The sequence below is a fragment of the Marmota marmota genome, unplaced genomic scaffold (assembly GCF_001458135.2).
Source record: "Marmota marmota marmota unplaced genomic scaffold, marMar, whole genome shotgun sequence".
In the NCBI taxonomy this organism is placed as follows: Eukaryota; Metazoa; Chordata; class Mammalia; order Rodentia; family Sciuridae; genus Marmota; species Marmota marmota.
This window is the reverse complement of record NW_026000082.1, coordinates 19,288,962-19,315,441: the sequence shown is the minus strand read 5'-3', so window position 1 is coordinate 19,315,441 and position 26,480 is coordinate 19,288,962. Positions and strand designations below refer to the sequence as shown.

General features: G+C 35.4%; 1 protein-coding gene across 8 annotated transcripts in view; it reads left to right on the top strand.

Moving 5' to 3' along the window:
• The first annotated feature begins 1,037 nt into the window (after window positions 1-1,037).
• Mast2 (microtubule associated serine/threonine kinase 2) overlaps window positions 1,038-26,480 on the top strand; it is a 167,592-nt gene continuing 142,149 nt past the window's right edge. For 3 of the 8 annotated variants that reach the window (XM_048815453.1, XM_015485062.2, XM_015485060.2), the window contains exons 1-3: window positions 1,039-1,174; window positions 8,503-8,650; window positions 12,655-12,797. In XM_048815453.1, the coding sequence (XP_048671410.1) occupies window positions 12,747-12,797 (51 nt within the window). In that variant the 5' untranslated portion in view covers window positions 1,039-1,174; window positions 8,503-8,650; window positions 12,655-12,746. Of the gene's footprint in view, window positions 1,175-8,498; window positions 8,651-12,654; window positions 12,798-26,480 lie in introns of those variants that run through there. The other 5 variants (XM_015485063.2, XM_015485061.2, XM_048815455.1 and 2 more) reach the window with 3 other exon arrangements.

Sequence of the window (26,480 nt, the reverse complement as noted above, 5' to 3'; positions counted from 1 at the left end):
AAAAAAAAAAAAAAGAACAAAAGACATATTCCAATACTAATAGTGAATACTTCCCCAATCTAAAATCTATTGCTATTGAACTCTATTTATATATATATGAATATATACATATATATATTTATATATATGAGTATATATATATATATATATATATATATATTTATTTTAGTTGTAGATGGGCACAGTACCTTTATTTTATTTTTAATGTTTTTATGTGGTGCTGAGGATCAAACCTAGTGCCTCACACTAGGCTAGTGCTTACCCCTAAGCCACAACTCCAGCCCCTCTGGTTTTATTTTAATTTGTACTTCCTTAATAATGAATAATGTTGAGGATAGTTTCATATATTCATTTGCTATAATTTATTGAATTGTCTACTCAATCTTTTGTGGCATGTTTTTATTGGCTTGTTTCTTTTTTTATTATTGGCTTGTGAGAGATCTATATTTACTGACTGACTGTCATTTACCAGGCATGTTTTGAAAACATTTTGTCCTTGTTTTTTATTTGTTTTCTTTTTTAAGCCTTTTTTGAAGAGTAGAAGTTTTAAAATTTGCAGATGTTTAATTTATATAGTCATTATATTTAAAATTGTGTGTTATGTCCTAAGAATTTTACCTACCTCAAAGTTAAATTTCTTTTAAATATATGTATGTATATGTTGTGGATGGACACAATACCTTTATTTTATTTATTTTTATGTGTCATTGAGGATCAAACCCAGTGCCTCACACTTGCTAGGCAAGCACTTCACCACTGAGCTACAACCCCAGCCCAGAGTTAAATATTTTTTTAAAAATTTTCTTTAGAAAGTTTTATACTTTTAAGTTTTCTTTATAATCCATTTAGAGTAATTTTTGCATGTTGTGCTGATATGCTTGAAGTATGGGTCAAGGTTCATTTATTTTGCATGTGGATATCATGCAGAGGCTTTTTGATATGGATTAAGAGAATGGACTTTGATAAATGTGGTGGAGTTTGACTCTTGGCAGGGTAGGTTTTGCCACAGGTGTAGAGTTCTCTTTACCAATTGGATTGCTAGTCATATGGGAAAAGTCAGCTTCCAATGAGAGTTAACCCATTTTTTTCAACCTGACAAGTTTTTAATGTGTATACTCCTATTTTCATCTGTGAATCTTTTGCCTACTTGGAATCCTATCCTTGATAGCATAATGTAAGTATACTGCTAGGCTTGTGGGTAAAATTAGTCTGAGATTTGGAGGAGGGAGATGGTTCTGAGCCAATGGGTGGGAAAGTCTGTGAGAACTATGTACAGCAATAGGAAAAATATCCACAATTCAGTAGTATTGAGTTAAAAGAGAAAGAAGTAAACTCTAAGAGTTGGAAGGAACATGGAGAGATTATGTAGTCTAGGAATTTAATTTTTTAAAGCATGAAATTTACATGGTATATAATAGACACATTATTACTACAACAGAGAAATACAGGCTATATATAATTCCTGGCTTGCTAGCTCTAATTCCACCTTTAAAAAAAAATCTCACTTCAGAAAGAATGTTACCAAATGGGTATGTGGCATATGCCTGTAATCCTAGCAATTTGGGAGGCCAAGGCAGGAGGATTGCTGGTTCAAAGCCAGCCTCGGCAACTTAGAGAGGCCCTGAACAACTTAGTGAGACTTGTCTCAAAAAATAAAAAGGGCTGGGGATGTAGCTCAGCCATTAAGTGCCTCTGGGTTCAATCCCTAGTTAACTCTCCCTGCAAATAAAAAGAATGTTATCATACAAGTGAATTGACTTTTGTAGGATTTACTCCAAACCTGCTGTATTAATATATTTGGGCTACTATCACAAAATTCCATAAACTGGGTAGCTTATAAACAATATAAATTTATTACTTATAATTTTAGAGGCTGATAAATCCAAGATCAAGGTGCTGACAAATTTGGTCTCTGGTGAGGACAACTTTCTCTTACGCAGATAGTGCCTTCTCTCCTGGGCCTCATTTGTAAGGGCTCTAATCTCATTCATGAAGCTGTGATCACATGACCTAATCACTTCCCAGAGTCTCCGTAGGGGTTAGGATTTCAATAAATGAATTTTAAGGAGACTAAGCATTTAGATCATAGCACTTACATTCATTTAATTTGGAAAGTAAACCAGTTGCAAACTTGAATACTTGATTATCAATTTCAAATAATTTGTGGCTGATTTCTCACAGTTGATCAACTTCTGTATGGTGGCATCATATAGCAAGTTGTTGATTTAGTCTTGTTGCTCTCAAACTTTGGTGTGTTTCAGAATCACCTGGATGGCTTGTTGAAACAGATTTCTGGACTCTCCACTGGAATTTAAAAAAAAAATTATTTATTTTTTAGTTGTAGTTGAACATAATACCTTTATTTTATTTATTTTTATGGGGTGCTTAGGATCAAACCCAGGGCCCTGCATGCACTAGGCGAGTGCTCTACTGCTGAGCCACAACCCCAGCCCCTCCACTGAAATTTTTGATTTAGTAGATCTGGGATGAGGATTGAGAACAAGTTCAAGCTGGTTTTGGGACCACACTTTTAGAATCACTGTTTTAGACAAGAAGAGAATTATTCATGTTTCCTTTCTTTTGTACTAAACATTTATAGTTCCCCTAAGGGTTGTTAGAAAACTGCTGTAATTTATAGGTTTGCTAATATTTACTATTGCTATAGCAGTGTTTTATTTGTAAACTTGTTTTTCCTTCTGTATTGTCTTGCTGCTAAGCATACCACCCCAGCCAGAAAACTGAAAGTCACTCTTGTTGCCTTTTTCTCCTTAACTCTATTTTAAGAATCATTTGGGGGCTGGGGCTACAGCTCAGTGGTAAAGCGCTTGCCTTGCATGTATGAGGCACTGGGTTCAATCCTCAGCACCACATAAAAATAAATAAAGATATTGTGTGTCAATCTACAACTTAAAAAATATTAAAAAAAGAATAATTTGACTACAGAAATGATAGAAAACAATATAATCTAATTTAAGCAGAAAAGAAGAGCTTCTTATAAGTGTACAATAGTATCCCATTGAACAATAAAACCTGTAGATTTGCTGGACCTCATAAGGGATTAGAAATGTAGAAAACTTTAAGAAATAAGGGTGGAGGTTAGTAAGGAAGTTCTTCTCATGCTTCTTTTCTTTCTCTAGGGCTACATGTGGTTTGGTCTTACTTGCTTTGTTTTCTAGTCCTGTCCTTTGATTACTTCGAAGTAAATTCAGTAATGCTCTGCTATTTTAAAAAGTTCAGTCTAGGGCTGGGGTCATGGCTCAGTGGTAGAGCACTTGTCTAGTATGTGTGAGGCACAGGGCTCGATTCTCAGCACCACATAAAAATAAATAAAGATCCATTGACAATTAACAAAATACTTATTTTAAAAAAGTTCAGTCTAGGGGGCTGGAGTTACAGCTCAGTGGTAGAGCTGCTTGCCTAGCATGTGTGAGGCACTGAGTTCGATCCTCAGCACCACATAAAAATAAATAAATAAATATAAGGAATTGTGTTAATCTACAACTAAAAACAAACAAACAAAAATTTAAAAAGCTTCAGTCTGGGGCTGGGGCTGTAGCTCAGTGGTAAAGCGCTTGCCTTGCATATGTGAGGCAGTGGGTTCGATCCTCAGCACCACATAAAAATAAATAAAGATACTGTGTGTTTATCTACAACTAAATACATATTTAAAAAAAAAGCTTCAGTCTAGTTGAGTATAAGAAGCAAGATGCAAAAGAGTTCATTTTGAGTGATTACATTCATATCAAGTTTTTGGACTTTGTATAATTATTTATGCTGTTAAAAGTCTGAGATCCTGGGCTGGGGATGTGGTTCAAGTGGTAATGCGCTCGCCTGGCATGCGTAGGGCACTGGTCGATCCTCAGCACCATATAAAAATAAAATAAAGATGTTGTGTCCACTGAAAACTAAGGAAAAAAAAAAAGTCTGAGATCTCCTGGGGTGTGGGGGGGATCAGGGATAGTGATTAGAAGAAAGCACAAGGGGGCTTTTCGGGATGCTGATTATATCTTTCTTTTAATATTTGAAAAAATATATAAATATATACATATGTATTTAGATATTGATGGACCTTTATTTATTTACTTACATATGGTACTGAGAATTGAACCCAGTGCCTCACACATGCCAGACAAGTGCTCAACCATTGAGCCATAATCCTAGCCTTTTCTTTTAATCTTGATGCTGGTTACATGGGTATGTTCCCTTTGTGAAAATTCACTGAGTTATATGCTTAGGTATGTGTATATCTGTGCAACGAGTAATATACTTTCAGCAAAAGTTAAAAAGACAGCCTAGCTTTAAAGTTAAATTTCTTATCTAATTTAAATTTTCTTCCCTTTGCCAGGTTTTGACAAAAGAGATTAGGAATAAGAAAGGTCATGATCCATTCTTTCATTTTTTTCTTCCCTCTGTTTTCTGGCTTCTTTTCTTTGGTATGTCCCAATAGGGACTAGAGAGATTGAAAAGGATATATTTTTTTCTTAATTGGTGCCGACTGAGTCCTCTCTTGGTTGTTCGTTCTTCTTTGGTGAAGACTGATTGGATGCCTGCCGCACTGTATAGATGATGCTGGTTCTTTCTTGTAGCTCAGTTGTAAGTTCTTCTGGGATGAAACTTTTCCCTCTCCACACTGCTTTCATACAGCATATCCACTCTAGTTTGGTGTCTTCCAAGACCTCTTTACTTCCCTCTACCAGGCAGTGAGAGAGCAGCTCTCTGTTGTGGGTTACCAGTGTTGTTGCCTAAACCCAGTTTCCTTCCATGGTTTCTCATTGATTCATAGGAATTATTTCAACCTTGACACACCAAGTGGTAGAAGTATATGTTGCTCTCTTGCTATATTTTGCCTCATTAACTACTGTTTCCAATTTACCTTTATCACTGCTTACTTCCACTATAGTTGCCTAGACACGTGGGAGACTTTGATGATTCAGTGTTTCAACTTTACCTTTATCCTTTTATCCATGTTTTGTGCTTGAACATTGGTAAATTATGTTCTGGATGGTCACCACCAACCAATATTCAGATTTTCTCATGTTTATGAACTCGTGAATCAACATATGACCTTAGAGATTTTCTTCTCTTTCATCTTGTCTTAGAGAAGTGGACATTTTCCCATTTTTTCCTTTGTGGCTTTTTGTATTCCGTGGTGCTGGTTACTTGAGTCTTCCTTTCTCCCTTTCTGTCCTTCCCTTCTTTCTTTTTCTTCCTTTGGATTGAACTCAGTGGCCTCTTGGTTGTTAGGTAGGTGCTATACCCCAGTCCTGAATCTTCTTTTTCAAATGCTGGATGACATAGGTATCAATTGTTTCTTAGAATTCTTATTTTGTCCCTATAATATCTAGTAATGCACTCACTACTTATCTGTTTGTTATAGCTTCTGTAACAGTCCATCTTATGTTCCTATAACAAAATACCCAAGCCTGGGAACTTTATAAAAAAGGTTTATTTAACTTACTGTTTTGGAGATCTAGGTTCATCTGCTTATTCTGTTGAGGGCTTTTTGCCTACATTAAAGTATAATGGAGAAAGAAAGAAAATCTTAAATAAATAACAAAGGAAAACATTTGTCACATACTAAGGAACCTTAACAAGAGTGACTGGCTTATCAGAAAAATGGAAGCCAGAAAGCAGTAGGATGGCATATGTAAAATACTAAATGGGGGAGGGGGGTTATCCAAAAAGAATCTGATATCCAGCAAAACTATCTTTCAACAATGGAGGCAAAAAAAAAAAAAAAAAAACCATTCCCAGACAAAGATGGAGAGAATCTATTGCGAGCACAGCACCATACAAGAAATAATTTAAAAAAGAAAAAGAAAGAAAGGAAAAGAAATTTCAGAGAGTAACCCAAATCCAAACCAAAAAAAAAAATAAATAAATAAATACAAAGAAAGAAATAAGAAATTACTTACGTAAAAATGAAAGTATCAGTTTCCTCATTTTATCCAAACTGGTTTAAAAGGCAAATGCAATGTGAACAGTCATTATAAAAGTACATTGTAAGGCTTATACAAAGACATAATTTACATGGAAGTAACAGCAAAACCTAGTGGGTATGAAAGGAAGCTACATGAAATAATGTTTCCATATATTAATGGAATTAGAACTATCTTATTTTAAAATATTTTAAAATATAATGTTAAATTAAAAAAAAATAAAGTATAATGGAGGGCTTCATGGTGGGAATACATGTGAGAGGGAGATCACATAGTGAAATAGGAAGCCAGAGAGTTTTAGGGGCCAGGCTTGCTCTTTTTATAGCAACTCACTCTTGAGGGAACTAACCAGGTTCCTTGTAGAACTACATTAGTCCTTCTTTATGGCAGGAGTACTCCCAAGGACCTAATTACTGCCCACTAGCCCCCCAACTCTTAAAGGTTCCACTGCTTCTCAGCATAGCCACATTGAAGATCAAGCTTCCATCATGTGAACCTTTGGGGAGCAAACCATATCCAAACCACAGTAGCTACCTTCCTGGAGATGTGCCTCATTTGTCTAATTTTTCTACCAGTTAATACTGTTAATAAGGTAGGATTTCCCTTTAAAACATCCATATCTTGATGGTGTTGTATATTGTTTACTGAGTGAGGAGGAAAAGGCATTGGGGTGCAGTGGACGAACAAGACTAAAATGAGGCAAAAGGGAAACTCTGTCAGTGTTTCATATTGTCTCTATCTTCTCCATAGTATTTTTATACTTTTTTGTTTGAAAACATATTGGCTTTTATTATAGGCATCTGAATAAAGCTCTAAGTTTTCATTTAGGACTAATTGAATGTTAGTGGTATTTCTAACTTTGCATAATAGGTAAAGGAAGGCCTGCTATTTGATGATTTATTTAAAAACTAAACCCATTGGGCTGGGGTTGTGGCTCAGTGGTAGAGTGCTCACCTAGCATGTGTGAGGCGCTGGGTTTGATCCTCAGCACCACAAATAAAAATAAATAAAGTAAAGGTATGTGTCCAACTACTTCTAAAAAATAAATATTAAAAAAAAAAACACAGGGGCTGGGATGTGGCTCAAGTGGTAGCGCACTTGCCTGGCATGCATGAAGCACTGGGTTTGACCTTTAGCACCACATAAAAATAAAATAAAGATTGGGCTGGGGATGTGGCTCAAGCTGTAGCGCGCTCGCATTTGGCATGCGTGCGGCCCGGGTTCGATCCTCAGCACCACATACAAATAAAGATGTTGTGTCCGCCGAAAACTAAAAAATAAAATATTAAAAAGAAAAATTCTCTCTCTCTCATTTAAAAAAAAAAAGATATTATGTCCACCTAAAACTAACTAACTAACTAACTAAATAAATAAACCACACACAAAAAACTAAACCCAGATGTCGTGGCCTGTGCCTGTAGTCCCAGCTACTTGGGAGGCTGAAGCTGGAGGATTGCTTGAGTCCAGGCCATCTTAGGCAACATAGTAAGATCCTGTCAAAAACAACAACAATAACAAACACCAAAAAACTTTTCTTTTCTGGATATGGGAAGAGTGTGATTAAAAGAAGAAAAGTAAGTAGATAAATATAATTAGAAGTTTTATGTCATTTTGTGAGCCTTCTCTATTTTTCCTTTGTCATTTCATAATCAGTATCCCTTGTCCCAGTGGCTTGGGAGGCTGAGGCAGGAAGACTGTAAGGTCAAGGCTGGCCCTAACCAAGCAACTTAGTGAGTCCCTATCTTTTTTTTTTTTTTTGAGAGAGAGAGAGAGAATTTTTTTAAAAAATATTTATTTTTCAGTTTTCGGTGGACACAACATCTTTATTTTATTTTTATGTGGTGCTGAGGATCGAACCCAGTGCCCCATGCATGCCAGGCGAGCGCGTTACAGCTTGAGCCACATCCCCAGCCCTCCTATTATTTTTTTTTAATATATATTTTTTAGTTGTAGATGGACACATCTTCCTTCCTTCCTTCCTTCCTTCCTTCCTTCCTTCCTTCCTTCCTTCCCTCCCTTCCTTGAACCCAGTGCCTTACACATGCAAGGTAGGTGCTCTACCACTGAACTATAGCCCTAGCCCCTGAGACCCTATCTTTTTTTTTTTTTTTTAATTATTTTATTATTTATTTTTTCGGCGGACACAACATCTTTGTTTGTACGTGGTGCTGAGGATCGAACCCGGGCCGCACACATGCCAGGCTAGCGCGCTACCGCTTGAGCCACATCCCCAGCCCCTGAGACCCTATCTTAAAAAAAAAATAAATAAATAAGGGCTGGGGATGTGACTCAGTGGTTAAGTGCCCCTAGGTTCAATCCCTGGTTAAAAAAAAAAAGAAAAGAAAAGAAAAGAAAAAATTCCATGTCCTTGTATAGCATACCAGGCTTTTATTAAGGGAACTATGTTTCCGGCTTTAGCTATTGAGTGGGAAATATAAAATACTGACACTTTTTAACTAATGAATGTTGTAGAGATGTTCAGTGTAAAGTTCTTATACTTCAGGAAAGTGACTAAAAAACTATAATGTTTTACTCTTTTTTTTTTTTTTTTTTTCCTTTGAAGGATGTTGTAACTGGACTTAGTCCCCTGCTCTTCAGGAAGCTCAGTAATCCTGACATCTTTTCATCTACTGGAAAAGCTAAACTCCAGCGACAACTTAGTCAGGATGACTGTAAGTTGCGGAGAGGAAGTCTGACCAGTTCTCTGTCAGGTAAATATCTGATTTTGTCTGAATGTGGGAGACTGAGTGGTAGAGATCATGTTTTACATGCATAAGGCCCTGGGTTTAAACCCCACAACAACAACCAGAAAATGAAAGCAAACAAAAACCAATAATAACAACAAAATAAACAAAAAGAAATGTGGGACTTTGTTGTTAATATTTAAAGTTGTATCAACTGAGCATTTTGACAGCCTCTTCTTTGCTAGTCTTGTATGGAACACTCCTAGGTAAGACTGTTTTCTCTCCTTATATATCTTCTTCATGGACTCTAAATGCTAACCACCTGAACTGATAGGTATTTCTTGGTTCACCAGTGCTTCTGGCTATATTCCCCCTCAATCTGATTTCTCTCTCCTCTTATGTAGATTTCACATCTCTTTTCTCCTTTTGATTTTCTTTTTCTCTCCATTCACCAAACCTAAGTCCATATGCTTCCCAATATTCTTCAATGAAAAGGCAATTAAAAAATTCAAGGGAAAAAATGTACAAAGAAATTTTGGTCTAAATAGAAGGCAATTAAAATTTTAGTATTAACAGAATATGAAAAAAGGAGAGTCTATACTTTGACCATAGCTAAAAATGTTAAATAGAGAAGAAAATGTAATCCTGTCATATTCCTTTGTTTAATAGTAAACAATTTTCAGTTTCTATTTCTTTCAGTTCATTTCAGGGTTATTCCTTTGGTTTTATTTTCTCACTCTTGTATTGAAATTTTTACTTTGCCAATTATCTATATAGACAATTCTTGTTTCTGTTCTATAGAATTTTCATCTTTTAGAGATGTGATTATCTTCTAATTGACCCTGAGTGAATGGATTTTTGAATTAAAATTTTAAAAAGTTTATTATTATTTGGATTAAATCTTTTTCCTTTGATCATCTAACAACCAGAGTCCAGTCTTTTACTCTGAAATACTAAATCCCTTCTATCCTGTAATTATGTGACTACTAGCTTATATACTGTGGAAATGGAGTTGGGTTTGACTCTTTTGTCTATAGAATTTGCATATAATCTGATTTCAGCATTGTGTCTTGCTTTATGCCTTCTTAGGTATTTTCATTTCTGAGTACTGAACCTAAGATTTTGCAGAACAAACTAACACCCCTCTTTTAAAAAAATTTTTTTTTTAGTTGTTGACAGACATAATATAATACCTTTATTTATTGTTTTTATGTAGTGCTGAGAATTGAACCCAGTGCCTCAGCCATGCAAGGCAAATGCTATACCAACTCAGCTACAACCCTAGTCCCAATACCCCTCTTAACTACAGCCTCCCCTATGCTTATTAAAGCTTGTATCTTTCCAGTTTCATTGGTTCTGATCTATTTATTTTAGATCCTCCTCTCCAAAAGAAAACAAAATATGAAAACAAAACTAAAACAACCACTCTTCAAAATATATGTATTTTATTTGTTTATAAAATTGTTTTGTTTTGGGGGAGAGGCATCCAGGCCTCATGTGTGCTACACAAATGCTCTACCACTGAGCTATAACCACAGCCCTTTTAAAAAATAATTTCACCTCTAAATAGTCAGTCAGTTTCTGTCTGTCTGTTTTGGTATAACCTGGAGGACAAAAGATAAAAGCATGTGCTCACTCTGCTACTTTTTTTTTTTTAGTATTAGGGATAGAACCCAGGTCCTCATTCATGCTAAGCACACCCTCTTCCACTGAGCTACACCCTCAACCCTCACTCTGCTATCTTTAATTGGAAATGTTTTATGCAATAACCTCTTGAATTATTCTAAGAATAGTAATTAGGATTTTTAAGATTTTCTTTTTTTCTGTATTATTTGTTTTACTAAAAGGCTAGTTTTGTTTGTACATAATATTTCTTTTATTTTATGTTGTTTTTTTTTCCTAAAATTCTTGGCAGTTGGGGCTGGGGTTGTAGCTCAGTGGTACAGTGCTTGCCTAACATGTGTGAGGCACTGGGTTTGATCCTTAGCACCACATAAAAAATAAATAATATAATGTTGTTAATATGAAAAAAAATTCTTGTCAGTCTTTGTCATTTGTGTTTCAAGTTCTTACTCCTCTGTGCTCAAATTGGGTTCTACTAAAGTTGTATGAACCTTTTTATCTAGCAGGCTCTTATTTTGAAGAGGGATATGATGATGCTAGCCTTTTATGTGTGGGTAGGATGAGTCAACAAACTAGCTTTCCTTTAGAATATATAGGTGATGAGTTGGCAGGTTGTTTATAGGATTGTGTAATATTTGCAAAATGAAGTTCAGAAGGCAGGTATGCAGGCTTTACTATAGATTTGTGAAAATTTTGAGTTGAGAACTATTATCATTATTATTATTTTAAATATTTTTTAGTTGTGGATGGACACAATATCTTTATTTTATTCATTGTTATGTGGTGCTGAGGATCGAACCCAGTGCCTCACATATGCAAGGCAGACACTCTACCACTGAGCTATAGCCCCATCCCCTTCATCATTATTTTTTTGATGCTGCAGATTGAACCAAGGACCTTGTGCATACCAGGCGAGTGCTGTACCACTGAGTGACATCCAGCCCTAATATTATGATTTCTTGTGGGAATTTTATGGAAAGGCTTCCCAGTAAAGGGTACATTTGAAAGGAGACTTGAAAGATAACTAGATTTTAAAAAAATGTATCACATTTTTTTGATTAAAAAGTAAAACAGGGCTGGGCTTGTGGCTCAGTGGTAGATCACTTGCCTAGCATGTGTGAGGCACTGGGTTCAATTCTCAGCACCACATATAAATAAATGAATAAAATAAAGGTTCATCAGCATCTAAAAAAAAGTAAAAAAAAAAAAAAGTAAAACAGACTCATTTTTTAAAAAAATTTGAGTATAAAAACATGTATCAGGGCTGGGGATGTGGCTCAAGCGGTAGCGCGCTTGCCTGGCATGCTCGCAGCGCGGGGTTTGATCCTCAGCACCACATACAAATAAAGATGTTGTGTCCATCGAAAACTAAAAAATAAAATATTAAAAAAAAACAAGGAAAAAAAAACATGTATCATGACAAAGTGAAGTTCTTAGTCTTTCTCCTGCATCTTAGTTGTTTTTGTTTAGTTTTTGCCAAATTGCTGACAAATGAGTTATCTCATATTTTGTTTGTAGCAAAAACAAGAAAACTGTAAATAACAGGATTTTGCTGGCACAGGAAGATTTAAGTGAATTAGGTGGTTAAAATTAAGCCAATTGAAAGTACTGGGCATAATGTTGAAGCTGAATGAGTGAATGGGTGTGAAAAAGAGTGGAAGGAGATGAGGCCAGGAAGAAATCTTGATCTATGGGTTTTTTTTTTATGATGTTAATTCTTTAAATAATTAATTCTTTGGCTTAATTCTTTAAATAGTAGAGAGCCAACAGAAGTTTTTAGGGAAGGAAATGATACCACTACATTTATTTTGGTTAGACCACTAGCAGCAGTGCGAAGAATGTTGTGAAGAAAGGGTGAAAGTGGCAAGTTAGCTGGCAAGTTCCTGAGGTTCTAGACACTTAGTCTTTTTTTTAAAACAGTCTTTACAGGTGACTTTCATGTAATTTTCAGTGAGATTAAGGCAGTCAGTAAATTGGATTGAGCACATGGAGTCTTCTAAGTGAGTCTTCTGCTCTCTAGCAGTGTTTCTCTTTTGAATCCCAAGGCTAGACTTATTTAGGAAAATTTGTCTGTATCACTCATGTTGCACTGAGTTAGTGAGAAACCAAGTAGATTGGAAGAGATTGGAAAACTCCCATACTGATGGTTAGGTATATATCAAGGTAGGAGGTTGGCATGGTATTGAATATTACTGAAAACAGTCAGTTCATTTCAGTGTCCTACTTGGAATTCTCACTACCACCAAGACATTTGGACATTTTAATGCACTATAGATTATAAAATGGGTAAGGAAGACTTTACTTTGTATTAATATGATTTTATCCACTTGACATCATTGCATCTGTGTTTTTTCATTTATTTAATCAATAAATAATTACATATATATTTTTTGACCCTTGGTTTGAAGGTAAGCAGCTGCTCCCTTTGTCCAGCAGTGTACACAGCAGCGTGGGACAGGTGACTTGGCAATCTTCAGGAGAAGCATCAAACCTGGTTCGAATGAGAAATCAGTCCCTTGGACAGTCTGCCCCTTCTCTTACTGCTGGCTTGGTAAGTGATAGTAAGGATGTTGGCTTTTTTTGGGAACAAACCCTTGAGCCTCATTTGTCATTGCTACATATTATTCTCGTTTTTAGGATTTAGGTAATTTCTCAAAGTGAAGTATAGAACAAGATTAGAATTTTCATTGAATATATTCTGTTGACTCTCTCAGGCTGTCACTGTCACAGGTACTAATTAGTGAGCATCAAGGAAAAGATTCAGTATGGTTGTAATGTTAATGAATACATTTCCTGGGAAAGAACTTTTTTTTTTTTTTTTAATAGAAATGATTCTAAATTTTGTGACATTGTGTTGCTTTTCTATACAACTCTGTGGTATACATATTTAATACATGATAGGGAACATCTTTGAAATACAGTGGGTACTTAAATATACATTAGATGAAAGAATGAGACTTTTCTTCACCTGGATTTTATGTGATAAGCAGGGCATGTATGATAGTCTGGGCATGCTGTTTTCTGCCTGTCCTTGTAAGTCATACCATTTTACCTTCAGTGGTTCTGCCTGGCTACCTAAGGCACCCATTAATTTTCTGCCAGTCTCATACCCTTCCCTCTGACATTTAGAATAGGTATAATAATAATTTTCAAGGTACAATAGCAAACTTGCTCCCATTAAAATGTAATCTAATCTATACTTTAGAATTATCAGCCTTTTGTCTTCCATGAAATAGAAAGTTTTACCCATTTGTTCATCCTGGAAGAGGGGATGGGGGAGGAATTCTTTGTATAGCAAGAAGAGAGCTGAATTTTTGATTAAGTGATTTCCTAATATTACCTGAAGTTTGGGATTCTTAGGCTGTAGAGAGAACCAGGATTACTTATGGCACTTCTCCTTTCCCCAAATTTTTATTTTTAAAATTTCAAACTTACAGAAAAATTGAATAAATGGTACAGTGAACATCCATGTAAGCCTTTGCCTGGATCAGTTTGTAAACATTTAGCCATGTTTGTTTTATCTGTATGTATATTTAATTTTTTCCTGAGACATTTCAAAGCAAGTCAAGGACAATATTATACTGTATCCTTAAGTATTTTTTTCTAAGATCAAGGACAGTCTCCTAAATTACTGTAATATATTATTAGATCCAGAAAGTTTAACGTTAATTTAATAAAAGTATCTAATATAAAAGCCATATTCAGATTTCCCAACCTGGTCCCCACATGTCTATAAAAGCCCCACCCCTTCTTATTTAGCCTTTGGAACTTAAAAAAATATATATATGGGATGTGCACCCTCATAAAGTCTAAGGGTAGTTCTAGGCATCTACATTTTCCTTAAAAATATTATACCTAATTCTACAACACCCCTTTTAGAACTACTGCCACCAACTTAAAGGAGAGTGTTTGATTTTGAGGTCATGTGTCATAGAAGGGATTCCTAGACTAAGGTTGGTGGAGTCCTAGCCTAGGCCAAGTGAAGTAAGTACAGTAGTCCTTAGTATTTGTGGAGAGTTTGTTCCAGGAATCTCTCAGATTTCAAAATCTGCAGATTCTCAAGTTTCTTATACATAGTGGCACAGTATTTACATATAATTTATGTATAGCCTCCATATACTTTAAATCATTTCTAGATTACTTATACAATGTAAATGTTACATAGACAATTGTTGTATTGAATTATAAACACATTTTAAAGGATACAAATAAATAGATGAGAAACTACATGATGTCTGGAAGAGTACTGAGTGTAGGAGCTTCCTCTCCTGTGAGTTGGTGCGTGCCATCCTCCTGGCATGTGGATGAATTCCCCTTCCTTTAAGCCACGCTTGCATGTGCTTAGCTGTCCAGGTACACTGTAAACCCTGTACTTTGGTTTTTCATAGAGATTTTCATTATATATGCATGACTCAAGCATAGACAACTGTTTAGAAATGTGATTGAACACAAAATGTGTTACTAATGCTAATAGGCTGAGAGGAGGAAACCCACAAGCAAGGCTAGTCTGTTTAGAATCTTCTTGGCCTCTCTGTGTAGCATTCCTTTTTAGGTATGAGGCTAGATTCCTTTTGAAATGGGGGTCTTGCACTATCAGAAAAGATAGGTCGGAGAATTTCTTTATGGCCAGTTCCAAGATAGAAAGGTGTGGGGGGTGAGGGTGGGTTGGGTATAGAGTATTTTTTGTTTCTGTGTCCTGCCTTGGGGAAGAGAAATTCTAGTTTCTATGTATAGCTTTAGGGAGGAGGGTAAAAAAGAATTGATGAAAGAAGGACTTAAAAGTTTTGATGAAAGAAGGCTTAAAAGTATTCCAACTTTATAACAAAAAGACTGTTTTCATCTTTATCACTCTGGGAAGCTGTTCTGAAGCTACTTAGGAACTAAGGACACAAAGCCAAATATTTTGACTTTATTATTTTAGTTATTTAAGAAATAACAGGGCTATGTGAGTTGTGAGGTTGGTAAACCTGGACAAAAACCACAATATATATGTGGTAATGTCAGAAGGTGAGATTCATATAAAATAAAATCAATCATTTTAGAGAGTACATTTAATAGCATTTAGTACATTCACAATGTTTGCAGCTACCATCTACCTAAAGTTCTAAAATATTTCACTACTCTAGAAGAAAACTGTCTACCCATTAAACAGTCATTCCTTATGCCACCTTTATCCCAACCATGGCAACCACCAATCTGCTTTCTGATTCTAGGGATTTACCTATTCTGTATTCATATAAGTGAAGTCATATAATAAGTCCCACCTTTTGTGTCCAACTTTTGTTATTGAAGATTGAACCCAGGGACACTTAACCGCTAAGCCACATTCCCATCCTTTTTTTTTTTTTTTTTGAGATAGGGTCTCACTAAGTTGTGTAGGGCCTCCTCTCTAAGTTGCTGAGACTGGCTGCAAACTTATAATCCTTCTGCCTCAGCCTTGCTAGTGACTTTTTTCATTTATCATGTTTTTAAAGTTTTTCTGTATTATAGCACATACCAGTAATTTATTCCTCTTTATGACCGAATAAGATTCCATTTTATGGATTTACAGTAGTCTCTCCTTAGCTGTACTTTGGCTTTTCAGGGTTTAAGTTATCTGAGGTCAATAGTAGTGCAAAAATAGGGAAATTCCAGAAATAAGCAGTTCATAAGTTTTCAATTATGTTCAATTTCGAGTAGCTTGATGAAGTCTTATACTATCCTGCTCTGTCCTGCCTGAAACATCTTTGTTCAGCTGTACATGTTCCCCACCTGTTAGTCTCTTAGTAACCATGTTAGTTATCAGATCAGCTGTTCTGGTGGTGTAGTGCTTGCTTCAAGTTACTCTTGTTTTACTCAATAATAGCTCCCAAATTCAAAAACAGTGATGGCAGTTTTACTACACAGTATATTTAATTATTATTATCTTTTTTTTTTAGAGAGAGAGAGAGAGAATTTTTTAATATTTATTTTTTTTTAGTTTTTGGCAGACACAACATCTTTATTTGTATGTGGTGCTGAGGATCGAACCCGGGCCACACGCATGCCAGGCGAGCACGCTACTGCTTGAGCCACATCCCCAGCCCAATTTAATTATTAATTATTATTATTTTCATCTTACTGCCTAATTTATAAGTTACAACCCTAGCCCCAGGGATTTTATCTTGTCCTTCTGTCTTCTTCCATTCTTTCTTTCTTGGCTGCAATTGAGTAGCTTTCTTCTACCATGCCATTCTGCTGTGATGCTCTGTCTCACTTCAGGCCCAGAGCAATGGAGTTGGTTGACCATTGACTGAGACTTCTCAAACTAAAATAACTTTTCCTCCTCTAAGTTGTTCTTGTCAGGTATTTGGTCACATCAGTGAAAGGCTGACTAACATGTCATCTGATGTAGATACTCTTTAAAAAAGTAATTTAGAGCTGAGGGTATAGCTCAGTGGTAGAGTGCCTGCTAAGTGCATGAGGCCCTAAGTTTGATCCTCAGCAATACACAAACACACACACAGAGTTTATTTATTTAAAGTTTTATTATGGTTTCTTTGTTGACTCATAAGTTATTTTTTTAACGTTTATTTTATTTATTTATTTTATGTGGTGCTGAGGATCAAACCCAGTGCCTCACGCATACTAGGCGAGCATTCTACCAGTGAGCCACAACCCCAGCCCCTTGGTTATTCTTTTTGTTAAGAGGAATATGTTTCTAATGCCACCTAGTGTCAATTCCAGGGTATATGAATAATGTTTCATAAGAGGTTTTAAAAGAGAAATTGGGAGATTTAATGAGATTTGGGTATTAACAGTCTAGAGTTTTTCAAAAACATCCTCTCCCTTTTTTCTGGCAATATCAGGTTTCAACCCCAGGGCTTTGTGCATGCCAGGCAGGCACTCTTCCACTGAGCAACAACTTCAGCTCAGGCATCCTTTATCAAATACTAAAATAACCATTATTTTACCTGAACAAATTTGGAGCCGAATTTTACCTAGGATTGTTAAACGTTTTTTATCTCTTCTGTGATGATTTATAAAGAATTTAAGGTATATCATCCTAATATAAAGACCTCTATATTGTCTAAGGAAAATTAAAATTTAAAAACATTAAAGATGAATTGGTTGTCTAATGGATATCTTAGTTCATTTTGTGTTGCTATAATAGAATACCTGATTGGGTAGTTTGTAAAAAGTAGAAATTTATTTCTCACAGTTCTGGAGTCAGGGAAGTCCCAGATCAAGGTATTGGCATGTGGTGAAGGCTTCCTTGCTACATCCACAGATGGTGGAAGGTGGAAGGGCAAGAGAGTGTACCCACTCCTACAAGCCCTTTTTTTTTTAGTTGTAGATGAACACAATATCTTCATTTTTATTTGTTTATTTTTATGTGGTGCTGGAGACTGAACCCAGGGCCTCACGCATGCGAGGCAAGCGCTCTACCACTGAGCTACAACCCCAGCCCTACAAGCCCTTTTTATAGTGGCATTAACCCATTTTGGGGGCTATGTTCATACCATAATGTAATGAATTCTTATAATTTTTTGTTTCCTCAGCATCCATCTCAAATATATATTGATTTTTTTTTTTTAAATTTTAATTGGAAGCAATGCTCAGTCACCCTTAACCGAATTTCCAGTTCTGTATTCCCTCCCAGTTCCTTGGTGTTGTCAGTCCAGACTTCTGTCTTATGCAACCACCTCCTGGTAACCACTAGGTGCAGGGGCTGTGCAGATAGGCTGATGTGATTCCCTGTCAGTCACAGTGTGACCTATTGGAACTTATGTCTGCTTGATTTAAACTCACTAGTTAAAACTCCCCAAGGAAAATCTGTTTGGATAACTTCCTGGACCCGAATAAGTTAGCTTGGGGATCTGCCACTCCATTTTCTGATTGTGTGTGTGTGTGTGTGTGTGTGTGTGTGTGTGTCTGTGTCTTCCAGGTGTGCCATGTACCCCTCAGGGCCTTAAGTAATAAAATCTTGATTTTTATCTTATGTTTCTCCTTATCATTGAAGGAGTGCTCTCTACCTTAAAGATCTTAATGTACCATAACAATTGGGATTACAAAGATATCTTATTGAATTTGTTGATGCTTATAATACATGGGAAAATGTTTATGAAAGTTTTCCCAAAAGTGTTAAGTTATTAAGTTAAGATATTAAGTTATCAGTTAAAAGTTAAACCAGGGTTGGGGTTGTGGCTCAGTGGTATAGTGCTTACCTAGTGTGTGTGAGGCACTGGGTTTGAGCCTCAGCACCACATAAAAATAAATAAATAAAATAAAGGTATATTGTGTCCATCTATAACTAAATAAATTTTAAAAAATATATTTAAAAGAAGTTAAACCAGTGGGTTTTGTTTTTAATCTTCTACAGAAAGTACCAGTACTGGCTTTTTTATACCAGGGATTGAACACAGAGGTTCTTTACCACTGAGCCACATCCCCCACCCTTTAAATTTTTTTCTTTTTTTTTTGAGACAAGGTCTCACTAAGTTGCTTAGGGCCTTGCTAAGCTTTGAGCTTATGATTCTCCTGCCTTAGCCTCCCAAGCCTCTGGGATTACAGGCCTTGGTCACCAGGCCCAGTAGAACTGACCTTTTGATTGGGCCTTTATTGTCATGTAATGCCATGCGTGTGTGTGTGTGTGTGTGAAAATATTTTTTTTTGGTTGTTGATGGACCTTTATTTCTTTTTATGTAGTGTTGAGAATTGAACCCAGTGCCTCACATATGCCAGGCAAGTACTCTATCACTGAGCTATAACTCCAGCCTGTGTCTGTGTGTTCAACAGTGCTAGGCAAAGATTGAAAAGCAGTGCCATTAGTATGTTTTGTCATGTAAGCAGATATTTGAATTGTGATAGAGAACTAATTTTTACTAGATATTAGACCTAGGTTCTTTTGCATACATTCTTCTATATTTCTCAGCCATATTGAGTGTATTGTCATTTCCCCATTTTTGGAATCTGTCTTGTCTATAGACTGTATCGGGAATAAGACTGATTTTAGAGAGTGGAGACCATTATAAAAAGAGGAATGTTAAATAGTAGTTGCAGAAAATAGTTAATATAGCAGATCTGAGATTGTAAATCTTAGCAGGCCTTTCTGCAAGGTTGGCTCTTAGGTGATGTCTGGGAACTTGAGCTCTTATTTATTTATTTAGTGAGCTCAAGTGTGGTACATACTAGGCAAGCACTGTATCACTGAACTACATCCCCAGTCCTTTGGAACTTTTGTAGTAAACAGTTTCCTACACTGATAAAACTCTTCCTTGAATGGCAAGGAACAGTGATTCACTGTGCCTAGACTACACAAACCATGTAATTTATGCTAAGCACTTGCTTTCCTTTTGGCACTCTGAAATTTTGAAGGCAGAGGGGCCATGTGACTAGCTCCAATGCATGCTTGGAGCACTCAGTCTCTGGTGAACTTTCCTGGTAGACAGTATTTTATGTGTGTTGTCAGAATTTGTTGCTGGAGGAATTAAATGTGCTCTGTGTGACTTTACTAGGAGAGAATTCTTACAGGCTTATACCTGATTTCCTCCAGACTACTTTATTTGCTGATTTTGATTTGTATCCTTTCACTGTAATAAATCTTACTTATGAATATGACTATTTGCAGAGTCCTGTATTTACTCCTAGAGAATCACTGAACCTAGGGGATGGTCTTGGAGATCTCCAACACAGGGAGTCTTTGCAAGGCTTGTAGAGTGGTTAAGGGTCATCTTCCCAGATTTACATTAATGATGGAGATTGCAGATTATTTTATGATAATTACTTTAAGTCAGTTCATAGCACCTGATCCATCTTTTTCTCTGCCGCTAATTACTTAGGGAATGGCATTGTTTGCCTTGTCCTATTAGGATGACAGTGCTTCTACCATGACCTCCTTGTGTGCTTTATGACACATAAAGGAGATAAAAAGATCAGGACTTTTATTTTCTTGGTCTGTTAACTCCTTGCATTTTGTCTTATTTTCATCTTGTTTTTATTATTTTTGTTCAGTTAATGTTATTTATGTGTCCACTATGTTAAAAGTATAATGCTGAGACTGTAGGCAATACAAAAGAAAATTAGGATACATATCTCTTAAGCTACCTTATTTATTTATTTATTTTCTCCTATACTTTGCCCATGCTTAATAAATCCTCTTCTGTTTTCCCTTTTTTTCTCCTCAAGTTTTCCTGATTGATATTTTATGTTTGTGAATATATTTAACAGTTTAGGTACTCAAAAAAAAAAAAAGACAAAAAAAAAAAAACAAAACTGTTTTAGATTGTTCATCTTACTTCCCATACTTGCAACATTGTTTCTAACCCATAAAATGACATAATTTGCAGCATATACTCTGTTATGTGGGTTTATGTGTGCATACATGTAGGTTTGTATGTTTAGTAACCACAATTTGTTATTGTTGAATGAGAGAATTATGGGAAGACTTTTGATTTAAGATATTCTGTCAGTATTTAACATGTGGAATGTATATGTAATAAATAGCTTAATAACAATGCAGCTCTAATAGGTTAAATTGAACCTATGCAGTCAATTTAGATCTGTGATCCATTTGAAACTAATTTGTAAATTTTCATCCTAAACTGCTTACATTGAGGTATTTACATCTATTGTGGGACTTGGGAATTAATCTTGCTATGGTGTTGTAAAGTTAGAAGTAAATCAAACAATGATAGTCTCAGTTCTTTGGGTGAGAGGATAAAACAGAGATGACATCAGAAAAATTATACTTTTGAGGATAATACTAGATTTGTGTTTAAATTAGGGTCATGGTATCTCTAGGCTGTAGAATTCTTTCCTAAATTGTGTCTGGTTTAACTAGTAAAAAAAATGTATCCACATGATATTGGGGTTTTATTTATTCATTTAGCAAACATATTTCAGGTTTTCATTGGGTTGCCAGGGATTGTTTTGAATGTGGGAGAAAATAAGATGTATAAGACACTGTCCTTAATTATGGAGAACTACTAGTTGCTATATGATAACTATATGAGGCATATTATGGTCACAAAAAAGTGTAGATAAGTTGTGAATGTGGGGGGGGTATTAAAAACTTAATGATAATGCTTGAACTGGGTTTTAAAAAATTGGTGGGGAGGATACTAGGGATCAAACCCAGGATATCATACATGCTAGGCAAGCCCTTTTTCGTTTTGCTATATTCCCAGCCCTGTTTTATAAAAATTTAAGGCAGAGTCTTGATAAATTTCTCAGACTGACCTTGAATTTGGGATTCTCTTGCCTTGATCTCATGAGTATTTGGGATTACAGGTGTGTGCCATCACGCCTGACAAAGAAAGGTGATGATAACCAGAGTCAAAGGGTAGAGGGCAGATAATGATAAATAAACAAGGTGTGTGTGTGTGTGTGTGTGTGTGTGTGTGTGTATAGATCACTGTATATTGTTTAGAGAAAGTTTTTTTTTTTTTTTACTGAATGAGGGTCTTTGCCCATGTTCTTTACTCTCTGTACACTTTTTTTTTGTTTTCCTCTTCAGTTGTCTCATCTCTATTTAATTTACTTTAATTCTGACCCCTTTTCTTAATTGACTTATGTATGCAACATATTCTAGATTACTTTCTGGAATTAATTATCTAATAATTATACTCTTCCTAGAAACCTCTATAGGTTCTGCTTTTAATTACAAGGAATTAATAGAGATCAGAGAGTGAATCCATTAACCAAAAGATAAGAATATGGGAGTCAGAATAGACTTAAGGATTGAATGATTGTCTAGTAAACAATTGTGTATAGAGCTCAGGAAATTTGTGCTAGAGATATAGATTCAAGTGTCAATATTCATCAGTATGAAAATGGTAGTTGAAAATATGAATGTGGATGATGAGTTCATTTGAGGGAGAACATGGAAAGATTTAATACTAAGGACAACCTGTGGGAACCCCTCTTTTGTTAGGTGGTTATCTCTGTTAGCATAGAGAACATGTCTTTTTTAATAGATCCTTTTGGACTGCTTTTTTTTTTTTTTTTTTTTGGCAGTTTCTGTACTAGGTGCTGCAAGTACACAGAATAATAAAATATGGGTTTGTGCTTAGCACAATTGTAGGCTTTCAGGAGGAAGGGAGATAGATGTGTAGTAAATAGTGGGAAGCAAAACATGCTGTAGGGGAAGTGAGAAAAACTGCTTATCTTCAGTAACTATTCCCTTACTGTGTCTCTCAATATGATTAGTTAGTTAGGGATTTTGCTAATCTTTCAAGCAGCATAATCAATTTGTGGAATATTTTATATTGCTTAAAGAAACCAGGTAGTCCTTTCAACAGAAAAGTTGCTTTAAATATATATATATATCTTGTGATTATAATTTTTCCATAGACTGCCAGTATTAAATGGGATAAAAAAGATGTTTGCTGCTTTGCTTTAAATAAAAATGCTTAGAGAATTAATTAAGAATAGAAAGATTTGTATTGAAACAAATGTAATTGTTCTCAAAGGGTATTGAGAATTGATCCTTTAGTAAATGTTAATATTTCTTACTAGCTTTTATGAGTGGCACTGATTATGGAAAGGTAAAAAATATAGACATGAGTCTTGTCTTTATGGAATTTAGAGCTTCATGTGGTGACAAACACTAGTAAGTTTTCAGAGAAATAAATATATCATTCTGAGTTAGCATTGATGTAATTATAGCTATAAATGGCAATGAAAAGATTAAAGTTAATACTTTCAAAGAACCACAGTGTTTGAAATATATTTTAGTATAAATAAAATGAATATGTATGTTTGGTAACTTGGTTTTTCAGTATGAAATCATAGTCCATGTCCTCTGTACAGTGACTTTAGAACTGTATTAAAAATATCTCTGACAACAAAACTTTTTATGAGACATTTTATTGTGTTTTCTGTAGTTCATTTTAGGTTCCTGGTTATGAATGCAATTGTAAATTGCTATAGTGTGCCTATTAAAGAAATTGATGGGCATCCGATCTAGTTTTTCTGACTTTGAAGGAATCTGGTTTTTCATTATCAGCTTATGGTGGCAGTCTATTACCTGCATTATATTAAAGGGCCTGTGCTGTTTTCCCTTCAGCACCAAAAACGTGGATGTGAATGTAAATAATTTGCATTTCTCTAATTGCTAATGATATTGAACATTTTTTCATATATTTGTTGAGTGATCATATTTCTTCTTCTGTGAAGTGTCTGTTCAGTTCCTTAGTTCATTTATTGATTGGGTAGTTTGTTTTTTGGTTTTTGAATTCTTTATATATCCTGGAGATTAATGTTCTATCTGATATACAGATGGCAAAGATTTTCTTGCATTCTGTAGGCTCTCTCTTCACATTTTGATTGTTTCCTTTGCTGAGAAGGAGCTTTTTAATTTGAATCTGTCCCATTTACTGATTCTTGATTTTACTTCTTGTGCTTTAGGAGTCTTGTTAAGGAAGTCAGGTCCTAGGCCAACATGGTGAATATTTGGGTCTACTTTTTCTTCTGTTAGGCATGGGGTCTCTGTTCTAGTGCTTAAGTCTTTGAACCACTTTGAGTTGAGTTTTGTGTAGGGTGAGAGATAGGGGTTTAATTTCATTTTGTTACGTATGGATTTCCATTTTTGCCAGCACCATATGTTGAATTAGACTATCTTTTCTCTAATGAATGTTTTTGGCACCTTTGTCTAGTCTGATATAACCATATTTATGTGGGTTTGCCTTCATGTCTTCTATTCTGTAGCACAGGTCTTCATGTCTGTTTTGGTGCCAATACCATGCTGGTTTTGTTACTATAGCTCTATAGTATAGTTTAGGTTTTATATTGTGATGCGTCCTGTTTTACTCCTCTTGCTGAGGATTGCTTTGGCTATTCTGGGTCTCTTATTTTTCCAAATGAATGTCATGACTACCTTTTTTATGAACAACATCATTGGACTTTTAATAAGAATCACATTAAATTTGTATAGCGCTTTTGGTAGTATGGCCACTTTGGTGATATTAATTCTGCCTATCCAAAAGCTTGAGAGGTCTTTCTATCTTCTAAGGTCTTCTTCAATTTCTTTCTTTAGTGTTCTGTAGTTTTCGTTGTAGAGGTCTTTCACTTCTTTTGTTAGATTGATGCCCAAGTTTTTTTTTTTTTTGAAGCTATTGTGAATGGGGTAGTTTTCCTAATTTCTCTTGCAGTGGATTTGTCAATGATGTATAGCAATGTGCTTGATTTATGAGTGTTGATTTTTTTTAATTAAAAATGTTTTTTTTAGTTGTCAATGGGCCTTTATTGTTATTTATTTATATGTAGTGCTGAGAATTGAACCCAGTGCCTCACACATTGTAGGCAAGTGCTCTACCACTGAGCTACAACCCAAGTGTGTTGATTTTTTTAAATATTTTTTTTTAGTTGTAGTTGGACACAATACCTCCATTTCACTTATTTACTTTTATGTGGTGCTGAGGATCGAACCCAGCATCTCGCATGTACAAGGCGAGCGCTCTACTGTTGAACTACAACCCTAGCCTCTGCTACTTTGCTGAATTCATTTATTAGTTCTAGAAGTTTTTGGTGGAGATTTTTGGGCTTTCTAAATATAGAATTATGTCGTTGGCAAATAGTAATAGTTTGAGTTCTTCTTTTCCTATTCGTTTCCCTTTAATTTCTTTTTTTTTTTTAAAGAGAGAGAGAGAGAGAGAATTTTTTAATATTTATTTTTCAGTTTTTCAGCGGACACAACATCTTTGTTTGTATGTGGTGCTGAGGATCGAACCCAGGCCGCACGCATGCCAGGCCAGCGCGCTACCGCTTGAGCCACATCCCCAGCCCTCCCTTTAATTTCTTTCTTCTAATTTCTCTGGCTAGAGTTTCAAGGACCATGTTGAATAAAAGTGGTGAAAGAGGGCATCCCTGTCTTGTTCCAGTTTTTGCAGGAATGCTTTCAATTTTTCTCCACTTAGAATGATGTTGCCCTTGGGGTTAGCATATATAGCTTTTATAATATTGAGGTATGTTCCCACTATCCCTAGTTTTTCTAGTGTTTTGAACATGAAGGGGTGCTGTAATTTTGTCAAGTACTTTTTTTGCATCTATTGAGATGATGCTTGCTTTTAAGTCTATTGACGTGATGAATAGGCTGCTGCTCTAGAGAAGAGACTTGCAGGATGGAATCACACCAGGGCTCTAGCTTTGATTTTGCATTTAATCACTTTAGTAGTTTTTATAGTGCAACTTATTTTAAGATGTCTTCCTTTAAGACAAGGAAGATTGGTAGGAATTAGAATTTAATGATAGGATTTTGAGTTTCTATAAAAGTTTTGAATTCTTTATGTCAGTGTTTGAATTAAAGGCCCTCCTTTGTCTTTTTTTTTTTTTTTTTTAATTTCTTGTAGTTGTAGATGGGCAGAATGCCTTTATTTTATTTATTTTTATATGGTGCTGAGGATCAAACCCAGTGCCTCATACATGCTAGGCAAGCACTCTGCCACACTCCCAGCCCCTTCCTTTGTCTTTTTGGATATGTCTATTGAAATGTGAGTGTGTGTGTCTTTCATTTTGTTTTTCCCTTACTGGGGATTGAGCCGAGGGGTGCTCTACCACTGAGCTGTACCTCCAGTCTGGGATTATAGGCTTGCCCTATTTGTTCTTTAATAAGATTTTAGTTTTATCCTTTAAAATAAACAATGGGGAAGATGAAACCTATTTTTAAAGGAAAGTACAAAACAATTTTTCTGCTTTTATTTGTGCTTGAGACTTTTTTTCTGATTTGATGGCATAAAATTTATATTGTAAATGAAATGTGTTATTGATTTTTTCATTCTATGATTGCTTATAAATATTGCCTAGATTTTAAAAAAATGGCAGTAATTTTTGTAGTTTTATCTCACTTCCCTTTTTCCATTTGACCTCTTAATTTTCAGCCCCACTTGAAATGAATTACCTGAGCCAGGGGACTGAGTTTGCTCCTGGCAAACAGAATTAATGGATTAATTTTCAAAAGGGGCAGAAAACTCCCAAGAAAAAAGTGTCTCTTAGATGTAAAGGAAAGTGCATTTATGGGGAGAGGGTAAAATGAAAATGTAAGAATTTAAGCTTATTTATTTAACTTTTTATTTTGAAATAATTATAGACTCACAGAAAGTTACAGAAATAGTACTGAATGTTCTGTGAACCCTTTACCCAGTTTTCTCCAATGTGTTATCTTATATGCTATAGTAGTAAAACTTGGAAATTGATAATTATATAGCACTTAAAATGGATTACCAAGCTTTTTTGCTTTTTTTTGGTGGTGCGTGGGGGTGGGGTGGGGGAGTGGGGG